Source organism: Populus nigra, chromosome 2 (genome assembly GCF_951802175.1).
Source record: "Populus nigra chromosome 2, ddPopNigr1.1, whole genome shotgun sequence".
Taxonomy (NCBI): Eukaryota; Viridiplantae; Streptophyta; class Magnoliopsida; order Malpighiales; family Salicaceae; genus Populus; species Populus nigra.
In genome coordinates this window covers 36,735,658-36,758,996 of record NC_084853.1, presented here as the reverse complement: position 1 = coordinate 36,758,996, position 23,339 = coordinate 36,735,658, and the positions used below count along the sequence as shown (strand labels likewise).

Below are 23,339 nucleotides of genomic sequence, written 5' to 3'. Positions count from 1 at the left end.
AGCTGAGTTCTGACTGCATGAATAATGAGAAATCATTTTGCATGTTCGCATGTGAGAAAGCAAAGCTTGTCGATTCTAACTGCATGCCTTTGAAATGAAGAAAGGCCATCTTTGATAATTCTTTCACAAATTCTAAAATATCCTTTGCAGTCCCCTTTTGAGCCTAATACATTTTCCTTGAAAAATAACCTTAGCTAGGATCACACCCTACACTGGGGGCAAGTGCCAAAAAATCCTCAATGATTGAAAGCGCCCAAATAACTCTTAGGGGCATGAAAAACCTCAACGATTGAAAGTGCCCGAACAATACTGGGGGGCATAAAAGAAAATTCTCAATCAATCGAAGGTGCCCATACAAAAGCTAGGGGGCATAAAGAAAAATCCAAAGGATACAAAAATTTTGAGCAAAAAAAAAGCCAATGCAATAATGCTCAAAATCAAATGATGAAAAAAAAGAAGAGAAAGAGCCCAAGCCCAACACTGGGGGGCACCGTTGGACCATTTTACAAATCAATTCCAAGGTCCAGAAATCTATGAACAAAAGAGTTTGGGATATAAGCAATAGTGATCCTTAGTCTTAAAGTCCCTTAAACACCTTTTGAGCCTACGAGTATCCTTTTCTTCATAGCCAATAGTCCAAGCCTACATTACGTGCCTAATCAAGCCCTTTCTGATCAAAGGCGAGCAATCTGGATCGGTAGGCAATGTTTTCTCATGCGAACTGAAACATTATTCATGCAAATAAAATGAATGCTTTGAAAAACGGTTCTCAATAACCCTTAAATTGAAATTTCAACCTTTTGTGACCAACCCGATGTCACTTCATATTTTTCATCAAAATAAAAACAAAAAGTTTCCATCATTTCTGAAAACCTCTCCATATGAATCACTTGAATTTTGTCAGAATGAGTTCTGCTTTGAATCGATGTCAAAATGATTTCTGTGTCTGGAATAGCTTTGAAATTCCAAAAACTCTGCAAGAAAACAACTCCTTGTCAAAAACCAAACTTTTCTTCACCTAGCCTCATCCTCAAACCTGATTTGAATACTTGGGGGCATGATCAAGCTGGAGAGCAATTCACCAAAACACATAGGGTTGGCTCTATGATTCCCCTTCTAAGAAAATAGGAAATGTTGGGTTAAGCTGGAAATCTCTTCAGATAAAGGTTTGAGGGAAGGTGTATGTTGATGTCATATCCTGCCCGAGGGTCAAGATCACAAGATGTGACTCGAGTAAGCAAGAGCGAAAAGAGACATCAAAGCTTACTATCAGACACTCCAACTCTTGAGAAAAGAAAGGCACCATGAAGAAGAGGGGACTTATATTTCTCAGGTAAGTATACATGCATATTGATCACGATGCATCCTCGGCATATCAGTGTCTTACCATCACCTCCTTTTTGAGCGGGCATCGAGTCCCCATCATTCAGATAGTATGTTTTCTAGCCCTATCTTCTTTCTTTTAGTGCGTCTTAGAGCCATCAACCACCTTAGGTAGTGTGTTTTCCAACCATACCTCCTTTAATGTGCCTTCGAGCCATCTACCACCTTAGGTAGTGTGTTTTCCAACTCTGCCTTTCTTTAGTGCGCCTTAGAGCCATCAACCACCTTAGGTAGTGTGTTTTCCAACCATACCTCCTTTTTAATGTGCCTCCGAGCCATCACACCTTAGGTAGCGTGTCTTCCAACCGTACCTCCTTTCGAGCCATCACACATTAGGTAGTGTGTTTTCCAACCATACCTCCTTTTTAATGTGCCTTCGAGCCATCACACCTTAGGTAGCGTGTCTTCCAACCGTACCTCCTTTTTAATGTGCCTTCGAGCCATCACACCTTAGGTAGTGTGTTTTCAAACCATACCTCCTTTAGTGCGCTTTAGAGCCATCAACCACCTTAGGTAGTGCGTTGTCCAACCCTGCCTCTTTTTTTTTTTAAAGAGCTCCTTCGAGTCCTAACCTTTTAGGTAGTGTGTCTTTCTAACCCTACCTCCTTTCGACTGCGCTCTCTAACCCTCAAGAGGATTCATCATTCCTCAACAAGATGAGTCATTCATCTCTCATCCTTTTCTTCTTCTTCTTCTTTCTTTTTCTTTACAACACTTACTATCTAAAGTCTCTTACAAGACTTTCTATCGTAAGCATTGTAAAGAGGGGGGCAACTGTCATCACCCAATTTTGGATGATTCCCCAAAATTCACTTTTCTTTCAAAATACAAAAAAATCAAAATGAAAAATAAAATAAAGGCTGACAATGTGGAGAAAGCTGATCAAGAAAGACTGCCAAAATAGGCCGGGAAACCAAGTCGCAATTTTTGAAGGAGATTCAAGACCTATTGACGCCCCATTGTGCCCAAAAATAGAAAAAATGCAAATTTGAAGGTCAAATTAAATGAGTATTGGACGAATTTGCATAAAAATTAAGTCTAATGACATAATTAAATTTTTAATGGGCTAATTTGATTTAATCATGGGCCAAATTAAATTTTGATTATGTTTAAGAATTAATTTAGGTCCAAATGAAGGAATTAATTAAGTGCAAGGACTTTAATTATACTTTAAATGGGTCAAATTAATTTTATTTGGGGCTTAACTGGTAAAAAATTAAGTTTGGGAGCCTAATTTGGGCTTAATGGAGAAGATTGGAATTTTAAGAGACCAAATTTAATTTTTACCAAGTTAATTGATTGGAATCAGGGGTCAAATTGCAAGAAAATTGAAGTTTTGGGGCCAATTGGGGGTTAAATTGACAAAATCCAAAGCCAAGGACCACACTGCAAGAGGCGCCAAACTGCAGGGGCCCAATTAACAAAATCTGGGGGGCCAAATTGAAGACATTGAAAGTTTAACAGCCAATTAGGGACTTAATTGAAGCAATCCGAGACCAAGGACCAAAACGCAAAACGCGCGCAAGAGGAAGGATTGATGTGAAATCTGGCACTTTGGCGCCAGTTCTCATTTAAATGAAATGGCGCGTTTTGGGAAAAACGACGCCGTTTCATGCGTTAAAAAAAAAGGGGGGGGCAGGACCAGGCGACGCGTCGCCTGGTACTGTTCATCTTCTTCTCCACTGAGCTGCCCGAGTGGCCGACTTCAAGCCTTGTTTTCGGCCTCGTTTCTTCCTCCAAATCCGACAACGCGTGCACCAAAATGTCCACCTGAAACCCCTTTATCCTCGAGAATGGTCCGGTCGGGTCGAAAAACTTTGAAACGGCTTCGTTTATTGGCCCAAAGTGGCCACCTCGTTCAGTCTGCAGCCTTGGATTGCCAAAATTTGGCAATTCGAGGTGCACACTTTGAACCAACGGTTTGGATTCCTCGAGTCGAATCAAGGGCTGAGACTTTTTCCCCGTTGAAGACAAGATTACCCTCTTTCTAGCCCTATAAATAGGAGCCAATTCCATGCTCAGAGGACGGAGAAAACGGAGCTCAAAGTTGACAAAAAACCATATTTTCTGCCCGGTTTACTGAAAAAGCAGCCTCCCTCCTTCTTTTCTCTCTCCACCGTGGTCTCCAGCCGCCACCACTGATCTCGCCACCGTCCTTCCCACGAGACACCACATCCCATCCATCACCCGGCGACCTCGCCACAGTCACAGTCTCTCTCTCTCTCTCTCTCTCTCCATCAAAACGGTGTCCTCTCTCCCTCTCTCCACCGTAACTCCAGCCGGGACCAGTGCACGCCACCGTCCTCGCCGCCTCCAGTCGCACCGCGCACCACCAGCCAGGTCGCCGACTCTCTCCTCTCCACGCCAGGTAACTTCCTTATCCCCCTCTCTCGATTCTGCATAGCCACTGCATGCAGAATTCATTTCTGCATGCAGTGGCTAATTAATTAGCCATGTAAACGGGCTGGGCCAGACGGGCCGGGTCCGGCCCAGCCCAAAAAAAAATAAAAAAAAAATAGGACCTATTGGGCCGAGACCGGCCCAACCCAAGGGTCCTGGACCGGACCAAGGGCTTGGCCCGGTCCAGCCCACTTTTTTTAATTTTAATTAATAAATAAATTTAATTAATAATTATTATATATTAAAAAATATAAAAAATCAAAAAAAAAATATAAAAAATTATTAAAAATCACTTAAAAAAATGTGTTTTTCTTAAATTTGTTTTTACCAAGGTTGCTTGATATTGGGTTGTATACTTACATGTTAAGATACAAGTCCGGTATTAAAATACCCGATTTTCTCCAAAAAAAAATATTTGAAAAAATATTTTATGCATACGGCTAAGTCCTAAATAATTTTCCAAGCATGTTTGTTTCCAAAAAAACAAAATAAATTTTTTTTTTTGCATCTTTCTCACTTTTTTTAAAAATAAAAAAAAAATGGATATCATAACCAGTTTATGATCATCTGTTTGGATTTGGCCAAAATGTCAAACTTTTTTTTCAAACTTTTTTTTTTCTAGGATTCAGATGTAGACTTTAATATTTGTGGGGTGTAAAATTACACGATAAAGTACACTCTCGGTTATTAAAGATACAAGGTGTGAATAAAAGTAGTTTTAAAATTCAGACTTTAGAATGGTTAGGATTTAACCCAATAAGGTAGAGATTCCTTCATGAAGGGAGATCTGCCTTGAACCTTAGAAAAGACCAACAAATAGAAACTCGACCTAGAAAAAAATAATCAAACAACAATGCAGCTTACCTTAGGTAGGGTGCACTGGGGGTGATGCGTCTTCCCCTTGCACAACCAGTCCTTTACTCAGACTCTCGCATACCATAGGTTCCTAGTGACCATAATACTAGGTGGCGACTCCAAAGAACCAAGCAAAACACAATAATAAAACAAAAAAAAAATTTCGCCAGCGGACGCCGCGCGAATTTTGACGTGCAACATAAACTATTCAAAATAAATCCTAATCTAATAAGGAATCTAACATTCTAATTAAATAAGAATTCTAATAAACTAGTATATTATTTATCCTTCTTCATCAATGATTCCTACATTAACTAGGATTCCTCGTTTAACTAATATTAATACTCTTACAAACTCTAATTTCTATTAGCCTAAATCCTAATTGATATTGAACTTCATCATAGTCTATTAATACCATTACTAATAGATTGAGAGAGCCAAAAAATTTGCATAACTAAAGTGGGGATCAATAATAATATTATTCTAGCTAAGTTAACTCTCCTTGTCTTATTCAACAACCTTATCTTTCAATCTAAAAGCCTCGATTGAATCCTATCCATAATGGAATTGAAATCAAATCGTTTAACTCTTCATTGGATCAATGGAAATTTGAGATACTTACCAAGGTTGTTATAAAATTTAATTGTAGATAATTGAGAGGTTTTTTGTTTTACTTGTCTCTAAACATTCTTTGAGCACATCACCCTCAACTTTTCAATGTTAATCTTTAGACCAGAAGAACTATAAAAATCTACTAGTACACTAGTCATAGTTTGCATCTGAGTTGTATCAGCTTTAGTACATCATCCACAAAAACAAATGAGAGATACTTAGACCTCTTCTCAAAATATGAATTGTTTACAAAGTCTTCTTTGAGACTTTTTTTGTTATTAAACAAGTATGGAGAAATTGAATTCATTTGCTCGAGTCCACGTGTCGGAGAAAAAAAGCAAAGCTTAGATCCATTTCAGAGGAGAGTCAAGAAGGAGAAACAAAACGATATAGCCATTTCACTTACAATAAAAGAATTAAATACAAAAAGTGTAATGGTGATTTTTTTTATTATTATATATGTCATATATTTATATGTAGCTTATTTGATAAAATAAAACTATATATCTAATATAAATATTTTAAATATAATATTATAGATATATAACCTTGTGAAATATTTCTTAAGTAAAATCTATTAATATCTTGCTTCATTTTTAAAACCTCAAAATAATATTTTTTTTCATGTTAAGAAAGCCAAATTAGTTAATGGTATTAAGTAAGAGTTAGATGTTTGAGATTTTTTGGTATGAAGAGTTTTTTATATAGATAAATAGATACAAAACTATTTTGATGGGTTTTTTTGGTTAAAAGATTTTTTTTTCAAGGAGGTATGGGCAATTATCCCTTTAATATCCCTTTAATATTTATCATTTAAGCATTGGAAAATAAATATAAATATCTTATATCAAACATGGTCATGCTTAAAAATTAAGTTTTAATGTCATACGCATATATATTAGTTCAAATTAACAAACAAAAACATACTAGATCAAATAACGAACATAAACATACTTGTCAAATAACATACATAAACTTTCTTATCCTGGTAAAATCATTTGTAATTAGGCATATAGTAGCGTTGATTCATAAAATTTTGAACCCAAATTTTCCTCAAATTAGCATTTTTTTCCATAAATACTTTTGCCACCATTTTATTTTGGACAAAGTGATCTCATCAAAGCCTTCAATTTTTATCAATTCTTCAGATAACTTATTAAGATTAAGTTGATTTTTTCTTAGACTTTGAAATGCAAACGCTACATCTCTAATATTTTAAAACAACTTTTCAACACCGTCATTTTCATATATATGATTTCTCTTCCTATAGAAAGATGTCTCTTTTTCTTTTGAAATTTTTTCATATTCACCATCATTTTCAATTGAAGTGGCTTGCACTTCAGTGTTCTCTTCCAAGTTAATATCAACATATGATTTGATATAATTTCTAGTTGCCATATCTTTTTCAACAATAATTGTCATTACTTTATACATATCAATTTTTTTGTTGAGATATTTGTCATAATGCGGACGTGTTTGTTCATAAAGTTTAGAATATGCAATTTTTAAGTTCCTTGTATAAAGTTTTGGAAACAAAAGTAAATTTAAAAATTACAAAGAGTATTCTATTTATCATACCTTTATTTTTTTCATTATATACATCTTTCAAAACCATAATCATCTTCAAACAATCATACCAACCAAAGCTACTTTTATTTGTAAATTTGGTTATTATTCCCCATTATTTTATCACAGTTTTGAGATGATTCTCCACATGCTTAGACTTGCATTGTACGTTGAACTTTTGACTAATTTTTGTAGCCACCTTCAGAAAAGATTCTGATTTAAAAGTGGAAGAAGGCTTGTTTTCTTTAAGTGCCTCTTCGGCTAATATCTCAAGTAGCATATGAGCATAGGCTTAGACCATGTGAAGTGCTTACCCTTGCATTTTTCATTCTTTGTGGTACTCATTTCTACAAAATAATTAAAAATTTATACAAAATAAAATCATACAATATTTAGATTTAATCAATTTTATACAAAAAAAACACAATTAATATTTAAAAGAGAATACATAAAATACATAAGAAATTATAATAAAGTAATCAAGCAATCCAAATACATAACAAAGATAATACAAACTCAAGAAAGACATAATAAAACAAACATATATAATTAACATTTAATTACTAGTTTCTTTGATTGTTACAATCATTCCACATAATTTATGCAATCTTTTCTCCTTTGTTATCCACTCTGTATTCTCCACCCTTTTCTCCCATTGGCTTAAGTTGATTACTCGACTAATTGGTTTACTTTCAGGACATATTTCTTTTATAAAAAAGTCATAAGAGTCAACTCTCATTATGTGATTGTGAATAATAAAACATGCAAGCACAACATTCACTTGTGATTTATAAGATCAAAAAGGTTTTCCATCAATTGATCTAAAATGACTCTTCAAAATATTAAACCCACACTCAATAGTGGTTCTCAATGAAGAGTGTCAAAGATTAAATAACTCATTTTCATTTTCTAGTGAATATTCTGTAAACTCATTCAAGTGATATCAAAATCCATGAAAAGAAGAAATAATTCATTTTCGAATGTCGTAACCAACATCACTAAGATAATATTTACCTACAAATAAAAAAATAAAACCTATTACTATCTTTATCTAATTAGACATTTTATATGTTTATTATATATAATAAAGATTTTATTTTATACCTTCTAAAATTTTTAGACCATTAGATCTTGATAGTGAATCATCTAAAACACGTGAATCATGTGCACTTCCTTGCTAGCTAGTTAAAACATATATAAACTTCAAATCAAAAGTTATAGTTGCTAAAATATTTTGTGGTTCTCTCTTTTCAACCTAAAAAATTTCCTTGAGTTTCAACAGGAACATATGAATACCTTCAATTGCTCCCATATAATCCTATATAAACAAGGAAAAATAATTTAAAACCTTTTCTTTTAGATGTAATTAATTAATGTATAAAAATATTGGTATTGTTCTCATAACTTAAAATAAGAATAAAATCTATGATTATTCATTATTTTTGTGGAAACTGTATTCCTTATATCTTTAATAAGGTGTTTGTATAACTTAAGAACTGCTTTTAATACAATTCTAAAGTAACAATGGATAGTTTCAATAGAAATATAGTAAATACCTCTAATAAAACAAGTATTTGGTTTCAACTTATAATTTATAAGAACACAATTACTTGCTCCCTAATAAACACATTTGGAGTTGATCGTAATAGGTCATGACTTGTGAGAATGTCATATAAATTATAAAATACAACTAGTTTCATATGAATTTGTTCTACACAATGTCTATCACCTCAATTCAAAATACTATCTATATATAATTATTTTTGAGAAATTGCATTTATATGTGGTTCTTTTGGTATATAAATTATATTTCTTTCTCGTTTAATAATAGTTATCTTTGTAGCTATAACAATTACAATTGCTCTCATATATGCTGCATGAATAATTTTATTATCCATAACAAGTAAATGAAGTTTTATGATAACAAAACGTAAGAAATTTAAGGAAATAAACATTCAAAAAGCATATTAAATAGCAAACTGACATATATTATAAATTAAAAAGCTAGAAATAAGAGTAGCTGATAGTGTATTATAATTATTGCAATGATATTTAATACCCTAAACAGCTTAACTTAAAGTGGAGTAATATTCTCGTTTCTCACTCTCTTAACCCTAAATTGCTTCATCTCTGATCTTTCCTTTATGCCTCATCAGTGTCTATACATCTAAAAGAACCACTACAAATTTTGATGAACAAGAGAAAAAAATGAAATGAAATGAGCATATGTAGTTTGATTCCACCATGCAAACTAATAAATATAAATAATCATATTGGTGTTTAAAAGATTTCTATATTCAAAGCGCATCATGTTCTTTCTTGACTAAGAACTATGAAAAGATCGGTTGCGCATGAATTTCAAAGTTAGCAAACCCTAGGCATGAACCCTTTCTACCAGTCTTTTATACACTTCGAGAAAGCATTTCTCTTGAGAGGAAGCTAAATTCTTATTTCCAAGCATTAATAAAAGTAAATTATTCCAACAGAGTAAGCATAGAGAAAGACAAAAAAAAAACTTGTTATGAGCTTCTAGAAGAGAATGTTGAGCTTAAGGTGCAGTCGTTATTATGGGGGGAGCATAAAAAAGGGTAGAAACATAGATAAAAGGGAAGAGAAAGTGGACTTTCTTACGATGATGATGATGATGATTGTTGAAAAGGAAGGAAAAAAGAGAGTATGAGCCGAACAACAAAAGAAAAGTAGAGAAAACGTGAGGGACTTTCTTTTAAAGTTTACTTTGTCATTCATTATGTCTGTATGGTCTAGTTAGGGCATTATTTGATAAAGAACTGTCGTGATCTTTTTGTACTAGTTTTGCTGCAAGTTGAGCAACTTTTGGCACCTTCTTTGGGTGCCTGGAAAAGGGCAGTTTTTGTGGCTGTTCATCATTAATTCTAACTTGATATTAATTTCCAACAAAAGATACAAATACAATATACACATCAGTTTAAGATGTAAATTATTGAGACTGACCTGCCATAAAAGATTAAAATCATGTTAACAGCAAAATCAAAATAAGAGCTTACATTTATGTATGCTATTGAATATTTACAATGATCAATATGATCAGATCGCCAATTTCACTTTTCTTGGCCTAGTTGAAAATTTTTGACACTCACAGTTGAAAATGGTTTAAGCCATTAATTAAAATAGCTACTAGTATATTTGAAAAGTTGTATATCACCAAGAAATAAGACACAGACAACTAAATGAGGATTAAAATAGGGGAGTGTGACTTTAATCCATTGTTAAATTAGGAGGGTGAGAGAGGAAGAGTCCATCACATAAATAACTCCAAACAATAGCCATATGTTAAGCAATCTTCTCTTCTCCTACTATATCTTATTCGGTATATGTTAAGTATAGAATGATATATGTTTATCTCCTTATTGTCTCTACTTTCCATTGTTTCTCTGTCATTATTAACTTTAGCAACTCTTTTTCTACCTCTATATGTCTATCTCTCTCTCTTGTTTGTGGTGAGACACAAGATAAAGCTGAAGAAGAAAGCAAAGAAGCAAGCTTCTGTAGAATCTAAATGAAGGGACGGCACGAGAAAGAATGCATAGGGCAAGGTTGTTGAGAAATAACTAAGCAAATAAGTTTCTTTTGATTGTAATATACTAACTTTAGAAGCATCTTGGATTTTATAAAGCAGAGGCCATTCAATTTCTTAGAAGCATATACAATTAAATCAACAAGCAAGATCTTTGGGATCCTAAATAAATCAAAGCATGGTATTGCAATGTTTTTTTCCTAGAAACCAAATAAAACATGGGATTGCAATGTTTTTTTTCTTTTAAAACCCAAACAAAACATAAAGACACAACAAATTAATAAGATCACAAGATTTATACCACAATCATAACTATAAATCAAAACGTAGAAAAGAAAAACATAAAGAAAATAATAGAGATATATTTAAGGAAAAGGGTTACCTCAAATAAGAAGATTCAATGAGCTTCAATAGAGATTGTTTCATAGAGAAAAGGAAAGGAAATTATGATGATTTTTATTTCAATAAAGAGATTTAAGAGAGAGAGAGAGAGATTTGCAACAACCATAGTTTACTCGTATGAGATGTTTTTCTTTGTAAAGAAAGGAAAGTGTTTTTCATTTTTGAAGATAAGAAAAGAAAAATACTTCATAGAATAAAAGCTTTACTTTTTCTTTGACTAACTTTCCATAAGTTTACCAAACATAGAAAAGTAATTTCCTGTAAACAAATAAGGCCTAAATATCTTACTATTATTTTTTGTATCAAAATCATTCCAGCTTTTTCTTCATAATATTTTTCTATTAAGATTGGTGAGTAACATTATTAAATTTTACCAATTATTAGAATATTGATTTAAAACTATAATTAATGATAACTATCTTTTGCAATTAGTGAATTTTATTAACTTTGCCGTTTAATTTTTTATGGTGGTGTATAAAACTTAAATGGTTAATGTTAATATAATTAATGGAATGACATTTATGATCAAATTAATTTATTATATTTAATTGTTTTGAGTATATTTGGTAACAAATATATTTATTGAGTGTGAGTGTATCATGTGTTTAGGATGGTTATATATAATCTTTTTATCATAAAAACTCTTTAAAATACTTGGGTGCATTAACTTTAATACTATTCAAAAGAATGATGCATTTAGATTTAATTTATAAGTCACATGTTAATAAAAGAGAAATATGTGAGATTTGTGCACAAACTAAAAAAGGAAATGATTTTAATCCAGTAGAAAAGAGAACAAATTTATTGGAATTAATACATGGTGATATATGTGATAGTAATAATGCCTTGACTTATAGTGGTAAAAAATACTTTATAACTTTTATTGATGATTTTTTAATATATTGTTATATTTATTTTACTAATTCTAAAAGTGAATTATTTTTTAAGTTTAAATTTTTTAAAGCAAAAGTAGAAAATTAATTAGAAAGAAAAATAAAATTTTTATGATCTGATAAAGATGGTGAGTATTCTTCTAATGAAATGACTTATTTTTTAGAATTACATAGTCTAATAGGATAGGATAAAGAAAAAATAGAACTTTAATGGATATGGTTAATGCAATGCTAATTAGTTTTGACTTGCCTAATAATTTATGGGATGAAGTTTCATATTCTGCTTATTATATTCTTAATAGAGTTTCTTGTAAATATTAGGATAAAACATGATATGAATTTTGGAAGAATAAAAAATATTTTTTAAAATATTTTAAAGTGTGGAGGTGTTTAGTTAAAATAAATATTCCAATTACTAAGAAAATAAAAATAGATCCTAAATCTATAGATTGTAAATCTTTCTTTGGATTTTATTAGATTTGGAAACAATATTGTAGATATGTTTATAAAAGGTTTGGTATGCCAACGAGTTATTCAATTGTCAAGAAAAATGAGATTGAATCCCATAAATTAATAACTAATAATGGAAACCTGTTTTTAGATATATGGTGATCTCATGAATGAAGCTCAATAGATAAAAACAAAAATATTGGGTGATTGGAGAGAGTACAAATATTACATAAAAATTTTGTAGGGTGATTGTAGGTCCTATTTCTATGATAATGTGCTCTTTATTGTGATAATTCAAATGAATCCAAAAGCAAAAGAAATTTTATGGGACGTTGGTCACAAAACATCATTGGAGGATTCACCTAAATGAGTGTGGTAGTGGGGTCATTATTGTAAGAGTTTAGACTACTTTTTAAAGACACTTATGAGATAAGATACATGCGCATGATAAAAAAAAAAATTACATTAATAGAACCTTAAAATCATTCATATATACATTGGTCACAAAACATCATTGGAGGATTCACCTAAATGAGTGTGGTAGTGAGGTCATTATTGTAAGAGTTTAGACTACTTTTTAAAGACACTTATGAGATAAGATATATGCGCATGATAAAAAAAAAATTACATTAATAGAACCTTAAAATCATTCATATATTAGAAGTGTAATAAGTTTAAACTTAATCCAAAGAATTTAATTCAAAACATCCTAACTATGGTTCTTCAAGTTGAGAATTATTGACACTAAATATAGGTTCAAATCATGAAAGTACCTAATACCTATTATACAATATTAATTGTTCACTTTTATTTTATTTATTATATGTATGAGTAATTTTAAATCAATTGGGGGTGTTGGAATATTGATTTTAAATTATAATTAATAATAGTTGTTTTTGTAATTAGTAAATTTTATTGACTTAGCTATTTAAATTTTAATGGTGGTGTATAAAATTTAAATGGTTAACATTAATATAATTAATGGGCTGATATTTATCATTAAATTAATTTATTATATTTAATTATTTTGAATATATTTGGTAACTGATATATTTATTGTGTGTGTGTGTTTGTGTGTGTGTGTGTGATGTGTTTAGGATGGTAATATATAATCTTTTCATTATCAAAACTCTTAAAAATATTTTTCAATTTTAATCTCTTATAAATCTTTACATATAATTTAAGATCTTTATTTTTTATATTCCTCTCAAATTTTACTATATTTTCTTTCTCATACTTTATTTAATTTAAGTTAACAAAATGGTGATTTAAAGGTTAGGAGAATTGTTGTTGCATCCAAAAATTCTAATGGATTGTTGTATCTTGGGAAAGAAGTGTTTTACATGCAAAATTACTTAAAGGTTAGGAGAGTTTTCTCTTCATGGATAACATTACTGCGTGCTATAATCTCAAGTTTTCTAAGAACCCTTACTCTTTTTATACTTACTTTTAGTTGTTATTTTTATTATTGATTTTAATTGCTAAGTTAAATATTAAAAAAGAAAACAAAAATCTTGGTTGTATTTACTTTTCTAATTATTTCAGATATTTTTAAAACAAAATTTACGAGGTTGTGGCATCTTAAAATCGAATGAAATTAAAACATATATATATATATATATATATATATAAATGACAATCCATTTTGTTATTATTATCAAATATAGTAAATATAGTACCATAAAATTTGAATTGCAATAAAAATAAGAAAAAGTGAGGGAAAATATGATTTTTTTAAGTCATTTTTTTTCCTTTTAGGAATTCGTTATAATAATTTATTTTTGGAATATAGTAAAATTTAAATTGGTAATATAATAAAAATTAAAAAAATAAAAATAAATAAAAAAATGGCAATAAAATTCTAGTATATAAATTACTAGAAGAACAAAAATGATTGTAAAAAACATATTTCATTTTTATTTTTTATCATTTTAATTGAAATCATACTATATTCTAACGAAAAAGTACCAAAAAATTGTCATCATTTTCTTCTTTTTTCTGTCCTCGTTGTTTTTTCTTAGTTATTCATTTTTTTTTCTTTTCATTTCTTTTTATTTTTTTGTCATTTATCCAATTCAAAAAAATTAAATGAATATTTTATTAGATATTACGCGTATCATGATCGATGTTATTAAAACGCCTAACTTAACTTACACTTTCTTGTCCACAATCACATTAGTGCAAAAGAGAACAAAATCAAGAGTATACGAAGTGTGCTGCAACCAATCATGAAGAATATTTGCATGCTCCATAATGGAGGTGACCACTCTATGATTGTCTACGCAAAAGGATTGTTGTTGTGGAGAGGCAGATTCTGCCACAGAAACATTGTAGGGCTGTGCTTTATTATTATTATTATTATTATTATTATTGTTTTTTCAGTTTCTTGAATGTTGAGAGAATTTTGTGTTCGCCGAAAAATATCTCTCATGGGCCTAATTTTAAGGTTTATTAACAAAAACTTCAAAAATAATGGGAGTTTCAGTACACAGTTTATGGTTTATTATAATAATTATCACAGTAAAATTATTATGTTGCCAAAAACATGAAGCCTTGAGGGGATGTTTTAATCCCTTTTTACTAACTTATTGGTTATTAAAAGACTCTATAGGGGTACAGTAAAAATATTATTTTATCCTTGAAGTCAACAAAGTCTATAATTATTGACCAAGAGGATTTCATGACTTTTCGTTAACTCCTTAACAGTAAAAATATTTATTTGACTCAGCATCAAAAAATTATTGGGCTACTAAATATGGGTTTTTGGTGGTTTAAAAATATCCATGTATAGTGAAAGTACATCTTTGGCTTTGGAAAAATTAAAAAAAATAAACTTTATATTTGGGGGTATTTTTGTATCCTTCACACATGTATTTTGTGTAATTATTAATGTCACGGGGGTATTTTGGTATTTTTACATTGTTAAGCATATGTGACGCCACCCGGTGGCCAAAACTGATCCTCCATCATCTCTTTAAATGCATCACCATGTCCTCTTCCATGTTAAGTGGTGTGTTGCGGCTTACGATGCTTGGATTATCGCTGATGGTCTTTTCTTTCTTTCTTTTCTCTCTCCTAACAGATAATATACAACATTGTCATCTTTGTTTTTTTACTTTTCAATCTCAATCCTCATTCTCTTAATTTCTCATTTCGTTCTTTTTCCATCTATAGAATTTTTTTTATCTTTTCAATTTATTCCTTCAATTACAATTTTTCATATGTTTTTTTTTATTCCAGTCCTCATTCTTTTAATTTTTTTATTTAGTTATTATTCCTTTTATAAAAGTCACTGTTATTAAACCCGGCCAGGCCCGGCGGGTCGACCCGGGACCCAATCGACCTAGTGGCTGAACCGGTCTGGGTTTAATAAAAGACTGGCTGTGGCAACAGCCCTGCCAAACCCGGGCGACCTAGCGGGTCGAACCATGCCCCGGGCGAAACCAGACAAGACCCGGTGAATTTTTTTTTCAAATGTGGGATTTGAAACCTATTAGTATATATACTCTATGTTCCCAAGAAAAAAGTCATGTTTTTTCAATGTGGGATAAAAAACCTTTTGGTTTAAATACTTCAACTTAAAAAGATAATATAATATCTTTTCAATGTGGGATTTGAAACCCTTTTATATATATATTCTATGTTCCCAAGAAAAAAATCATGTTTTTTCAATGTGAGATAAAAAAACCTTTTAGTTTAAATATTTCAACTTAAAAGGATAACATAGTATCTTTTCAATATGGGATTTGAAGCCCTTTCATATATATACTCTATATTCCCATCAAAAAAATTATGTTTTTTCAATGTGGGATTTGAAACTTATTAATATATATACTCTATGTTCCAAAAAAAAAAGTTATGTTTTTCAATGTGTGATAAAAAAACCTTTTGGTTTAAATACTTCAACTTAAAAGGATAACATAGTATCTTTTCAATGTGAGATTTGAAACACTTTCGTATATATACTCCATGTTCCCATAAAAAAAGTTATGTTTTTGCAATGTGGGATTTGAAACCTATTAGTTGATGCAACCATATTATTCAATAGTTTCACCCACATTTAACTAGTATTTTGCCTATGTTTTATATATAAAATGCCTTGATATTCTTTGTTTTATGTTTTGAAGGCACTTTTGGATGAAAGATGAAAAAAGGAGTAAATTAGAGATAATTGGCAGATTTGACCTTCAGTCGATGTTTTGTGCAGAGCATGAGCTCTAGAGGTTGAAATGAAGTGATTCCAGTGGCATTAAAAAGCTAACATCCATACCTTTCTAGACATCTAAGGCAAGAAAATAAAATAAGGAAGAGCATGGAAATCGCAGCCTTCAAAGTCAAATCTTGCAATCTGCCAGTGTTGACCTTTGACCATTCCAACTTGAATATCTGGAGATACAGAAGTCCAATTGATGCAAACTCAATTTTTTTGGATTCATGACTCAAAGGTCTACAAAATCTCCAAATTTCAGCCAAAAATGATGTCATATGAGGGAGATATGAGTTTTCAAAGATGACATCTGAATTTTACCAGCAAACAGGTTTCATGAAGAAATGAGTCCAAATTACGTTCTGAAGTATCTAAACCAATATCCAAGTTTTTATTTCAGCAATTTAGCTCCTCTAAGTCAAAGCTTGAAGATTTCATGCAAGGCTATTTCTCTTTTTTTAGGAAAATGGTTATTGAAGTACTTAAATGTAAACAGTCTACTTAATGGAGAACTATTTTGTAAAATAGAGACCTAGGGTTTCCTAAGATATAAAAAGAATGAGAGAAGAGAAGGGAGACAGCCAGCCAAGAGGAGAAAAATGCCCCCCTCCTCTAAGAAACCTTAAATTATGCATTCTTCCTTCTTTTTGATTAGTTGTTCAACAAACATGCAAGGCTAAACACTTTTTCTTGGTTGCAAGGACATGGAAACCTTCGGATTTCAAGAACTGTGAGATTTATTTTACCTTTTCTTTTCAGTTTATATGATGAATATGTTTGTTCTTCTATGCTTATTTTTCCTATGATTGTTTATTTTAATTGCTAGAGCGGACTCTAAGTTATTATTGTAGACAATCTATTGCTAAGTTTGATATCAAAACCGAAGTTATGGTATATGAACTTGTGAAGCAACTGAGTTTACTAATTGTGGCGGATCTATGTTATTAATCTTAGGGAGAACATTCAATCAAATTAGACTGCGGACAGTTATGTTTTCTTGATTAATCAACTTATCTAGTTCTTAAGGCTGCCATTAAATTAAATTACTAGTGCGGATACTGTGGTTGTTTGATGGTTAGGGTTAGTTATACGGCGGATCCGTTAACTAACCAATGTTAATAAGAGATAAATATTCAGAATATAAATTGATATTTCGTTTCCATGATCAGTTCTGATTTCTGTAGGTGGATGTGTGCTTGTGACCAAGGTTTGTTCTCTTGATAATTTTCTGATTTTATTAAATTTCATTTGATAGTTTTTTGTTTTCTTTTGCTTTAGCCTAGATAACGTCCAAACCCCCCCAAATTGCATATCATCTAGCATAAAAATCTGACTTGAATCTTCCTCGTGGGATCGACCCCTTGCTTGCTCTATACTATCTTGTATGTTGTGCTTGAAGCTAGGGTAATTAATTTGTGTGACCGCAACATCGCAACATTAGTATATATACTCTATGTTTCTAAAAAAAAAAATTGTGTTTTTTTAATGTGGGATTTGAAACCTATTAGTATATACTCTATGTTTCCAAGAAAAAAGTTATGTTTTTTTAATATGGGATAAAAAAAATTGATTTAAATACTTCAACTTAAAAGCTTAACATAATATCTTTTTAATGTGGGATAAAAAACATTTTAAAATATCCTTTTAAACTTTATTTTTTACATTATGTATAACCTATATTTACATGAATTTTTTTATATAAAATATGAAAACTTTAATTTATTTTTTTTAATTTTTCCTGGTTGACCATTGAAACCCGGGACCCGGCCCCTTAGGCGGGTTAACGCCCGGGTTTGATTTAATAACTATGATAAAAGTATTTTTTTCAATATAATCTTTCAATTGCAATTTCTAAAAAAAAATTTTTCTCATTTTAGTCCTCATGTTTTTCTATTTATAAAAGTGGCACTTTTGTTAAAGTTTTTTTTGCTTTTAATTTCATCCTTCAATCAATTTTTTTTTGTTTTATTTTTTTTTCAATTTAATCCTCATTCTTTTGATTTGTTTTTCCTTTTATTAAAGTTATTTTTCAATTTAATTTAACTCTCTAATTGAAAATTTGTATCCCTCTAACTAATGTTTTTTTTTACCCTTATTTTTTAGATACTTTTGTGTAATTGTTTTTTTTTTCTGGTTTCATCTTTCAACATTTAATTTGTTGGGGATTCAGCTTCGTACGATCTTATTGTTCTACATTAGTTTTTTTTATATTTTTTTGTAATTATCTTTAAGTTTTTTCTTTGAGTTTATCTGAGTTTATCTCGGTCTCATTATTTAGGTCATGGGTTTTACATGCTTCTTTTTAATATAAGTTTTTTTAGTTATTTTGTTTTTGTTTGATTTTTCAAAATATTATTCTAATTCATCTATAATTATTTTATACAAATGAAGTTTATTTTTTTAAATAAAAAATATTCATTTTTAAATAATATTGCTGATGTGTTTGACCCTACATGCTATTTTCTATGGCATAAGTTTATTCAAACAGTTTCATTTGTATTTATCTTTTAAGTCATGGGTTCTTTAGAGTGTTGATTTATCTTTTATTTATTTAAATAAATGAGTTCAGTAAACATAATTAGGTGTATATCTCATTTTATGTGATTGAATAACTTGATTTGCATTCATCTCTTAATTTTTTAGTTTTTTTCTTGGTTATTGTTAACAACTTTTTTTTTTACATAAATGATTATTGATTTATTTAATTATATATTTTCATAGGATTTTCAATTTACACTTTAAGTTTTTTATGTGAAAAAACACATTGAAGTAGCCTGCATACCCAGTATGTTTTTGAAAAAAACAATTATAACCACCACCGAAGTGCAAGTTAAATAGTTAGTAAAAAAAAGCTAAAACTAAGGCATTTTCACTATACACTCACACACATTTAATTATTCATTGCAATAGTTAAATTACTATTTTGTCATACCTAACAAAATCAATGGCTTTAGAGTTTGGGTAATTAGATCTTTCTACAAGGTTTATTAGTCATTATAAAATTAATCATGGTGAAAGTTTCCTTTTTATTTTTTTAAGCACAATTAAATAATTAAATTACAATTAAAAATAAAAATTTTGAAAATAGTATCTAAAAAAATTCATCTTTTTACATCTCCAAGCATAATAAAATAATTAATTTACCCTTATAAGAAAAAAGCTTTAAACTTGCGTCCAAAAGCTTTTTTTGTCTTTTCCACCTGGTCTTTTTGTTATTATTAAGTTGAGTGATGAAAATTTGATTTTTTAACAAACATGAAATATTACTTAAATGAAAACATTGTTGGTGCATGTGATGCAGGTGCTACTGAGAGGAAGGCGCTCATGACTTTCTAGCGGTGTGTATAACCTCTCCTAGTGGCCACAATCTCCCTTCTATCATGTCTTTGGAATTGTCATGAAATCTTCTTCATTATGAGGTGGTGTGTGACTGCGGTGATGGGGCGCTTTGTCACCAATGAGGTTTTTTTTTCTTTTTTCTCTCTCCTCCCCTTGAAATTCATGTTGGTCATTCAAAATTTTACAGTTGTTATCTTAATTATTGACGTTTTCACTTTAGCCCTTATTTTTTTTATTTTTAATTTTGGCCCTTTTAAAAAATAAAATTATTTGTTTTCAATTTGTCTTTCAATCCCAATTTATGATATATTATTTTTTTAAAATTGGTCCTTATTTTTTTATTTTTAATTTTTTTTATTGACTATTTTGTAAAATTCTTATTTATTTTCAATTTCATCCTTCAATCTCAATTTATGATATATTATTTTTTTTTCAATTTAGTTCATACTCTTTTGATTTTTTTTAATCTTTTGTTAAAGTGATTTTTCTTTTCAATTTCACTTTTCAATCAGAAATTTGTGAATTTCTTTTAATTTATTTTTTATTTTAATTTTGATCCCTATTCATTTAATTGTTATTACTAGTTTTAGATCATTTTGTATAATTAATTTTTTTCTCTCTTGATTTCATTATTTAATATTTGATTGGTTGAGAATTGTGCTTAATAGTTTTTTCATATATGATGCTTCCAGTTTTTTCAATATTTTTTTCACAAATAAAAAAATTGTACTCCTATTTTGTTTTTTAATTTTTGCCCATGTATAATTTCTTCTTCTTTTTTTAATAAATTCTGCTTTTTAATTTGTTATTCAATTAAGGAATATACCTTTCCATTTGATTTTGTTAGTTTAAGTGTCATATGTCGATGAATCATCCATTTGAATCATAAAAAATAAACATGTGAAATTTTAGAAAAAGGAAACAAAATTAAAATAAGAATTTATTAAGATAAACTTTAAGTTATTGTTTATTATTATTATTATTATTATTATAAGAAACATTTAAAAATAAATTTATAATTTATATATTAATTAAAATTAAAATATTCATTTAATGATCTTAATAATGAAACTATCCAGTAAACTATAAAAGGATGCTAAAATAAAAAAAAATGGCAACCAGCCCCTCTATGATTAGAGGAATATTGAAGAAGAGAAGCTACAAAAACACAGCGATGAGTGTTGAAAAGAAAATCCTAACCGTCAAGATTATTTGAATTCCAGAGACCAATTGTCGGTGGAGACCACCAAAGAGGTATCTGCTGAAGTGTCACTACCAAAGTTTCACTGCCCACGTGGCCCCTTACGATACGCCAATTAATTGCCAGCTTGGCTCTCCTCCTTTTTGTACTTTGCTGCCGACACTTGTGGCTCCCACTGGCAAGCCATTCATCTTAGTTTATAATTATAATAGTAATCTTCTAGATATAAATCTTAATTAATTTGTAGAATAATTAATAGTTAATAAAGAGTAGGAGAAATGGGCGAATCACCATGCATTAAAAAAAGAGAAAATAACAATGCTGCAAGGAGTTAGGAAAGGGAAACCTGTGACATTAATTATTGAAGGTTATACCCAATATTAATATATATATCATCATCTATGAGATATTTGAGGGTTTGATAATAATTATAATTTAAAATATTTTTTATTTAAAAATATATTAAATAATAATTTTTTTATTTTTTAAAAACTATTTTTGATATCAATTTATTAAAATAATTTTAAAAAATTAAATTTTAATCGCTTTTCCAAGATAATCTTCGCACGGCGTAACGGCATAATGCCATAATGCCCGTTAAGGTACTTTTCTAAGGGACCCACTTCCAAGAATGTGGGCCCTTATCCCAACCACATGCCAATCTGGCATGTTAGAAAACGCCCAAAAAATAAAATTAAAAATTCCACCACCCACCTCTAAATCCCTACTTAAAATCGAAGCACTTTCTTGTTTCCTTCCCATCCCTCCTCCACAGTCCACTCCTCTCCACCACCACAATGCCACGCCCACTACCTCTCCTCACTCTCGCCATCTCTCTAGTCCTCCTTGCCTCCACCACAACTGTAAATGCACACAACATCACACGCATACTAGCCAAACACCCTCAATTCTCCACCTTCAACCACTACCTCACAGTCACCCACCTCGCCGCAGAAATCAACCGCCGCCAGACCATTACTGTCCTCGCTCTTGACAATGCTGCCATGTCATCTTTAATATCCAAGCAGCTCTCTGTTTACACTCTAAGGAATGTTCTCTCTTTACACGTTCTTGTTGATTACTTTGGTACCAGGAAACTCCACCAGATTACTAATGGTACTCAATTGACTGCCACCATGTTCCAAGCCACTGGTTCAGCCCCTGGCGCATCAGGTTATGTCAATATTACTGATCTTAACGGTGGTAAAGTGGCATTTGGCGCTGAAGATAACGATGGAAAGCTTGATGCTGTTTATGTCAAGTCTCTCGAAGAGATTCCATATAACATATCCATTTTACAAATCAGTCAGGTTTGTGGAACTTACCTATCTAGCTAATATGGAGTATTAAATAAATTTCGAGACGACAATATAATATTAACTTAACTATAAATGCACACAACAGCCTCTGAATTCAGCAGAAGCAGAAGCACCGACGGCGGCGCCAACACTTAATGTAACAGCCATTTTGTCGAATCAAGGTTGTAAAGCGTTCTCCGACTTGTTGATAGCTTCCGGGGCACACACCACATTCGAGGAAAACGTTGACGGAGGCTTAACTGTATTTTGCCCCACCGACCCCGTTATCAATGGCTTCATGCCCAAGTACAAGAACTTGACAGCTCCTCAAAAAGTGTCGTTACTGTTATATCACGGTATCCCAATTTACCAGTCACTCCAAATGCTAAAAACCAGTAACGGGATTATGAACACGTTGGCCACAAACGGTGCCAACAAGTACGATTTCACAGTCCAAAATGACGGGGAGGTGGTGACGTTGGAGACGAAAGTTACGACCGCGACGATAACGGGGACGGTAAAAGATGAGGAGCCGTTGGTGGTGTATAAGATTAATAAAGTCTTGTTGCCCAGGGAGTTGTTTAAGGCGACTCCGGAGAAAAAAGCACCGGCGCCTAAGGGGGAGAAGGATGTGGCGGATGGACCTAATGCTGATGCGCCGTCAGATGAATCGGATGATCAAACGGCAGATAATGATAACGGGGTCAAAAAAATGGGCGGTGGGAGATTGGCTGTTGTCGCCCCGAGTGTCTTTTTTGGGGTGGCGGTGTTTTTTTTTATTTGATTAATTTTATTCTTAAGATTGAGATATTGGAGTACAGTGTATGGACAGGACAGCACATGAAGGTGGAGCCATCGATACAAATTGATTTGTTGTAGAAAAGAAAGGAAAACGATAACAATGGGACCATCCCATTTTGTTTGGTTTGGATTCGGGTTTGGGTTTGGATTCGGGTTTGGGTTGGCTTTTATTTGCAATTATGATGATGCGTATAATATTATTTGGGTGGTACGTAAATAATTTCCATCATATGGTTAAGTGCTCCTTGATCTTTTTTATTCTCACTTCTATAATTTATTTATCTTTTCCTTTGATGTATATTAATTTATTCCTAAATTTTAACTCATTATATGTTTACTTCTTGGATTCTTCCGAGAGTGAAGTGACCTCTAGGTT

General features: G+C 31.1%; 1 protein-coding gene across 1 annotated transcript; it reads left to right on the top strand.

The window, feature by feature from the left end:
* The first annotated feature begins 21,601 nt into the window (after positions 1-21,601).
* LOC133682798 (fasciclin-like arabinogalactan protein 2) lies at positions 21,602-23,219 on the top strand. The gene is made up of 2 exons (XM_062106324.1): positions 21,602-22,174; positions 22,269-23,219. The coding sequence occupies exons 1-2, from the start codon at positions 21,662-21,664 to the stop codon at positions 22,944-22,946; spliced, it is 1,191 nt and encodes a 396-aa protein (XP_061962308.1). The 5' UTR covers positions 21,602-21,661; the 3' UTR covers positions 22,947-23,219.
* Positions 23,220-23,339: the final 120 nt, after the last annotated feature.

Excerpts from the sequence above, each read along its gene's own strand:
- LOC133682798 (XM_062106324.1), top strand. The coding sequence starts at position 21,662 with ATGCCACGCCCACTACCTCTCCTCACTCTCGCCATCTCTCTAGTCCTC. Across the intron at positions 22,175-22,268 it reads CCATTTTACAAATCAGTCAG|CCTCTGAATTCAGCAGAAGC; the intron begins GTTTGTGGAACT and ends TGCACACAACAG.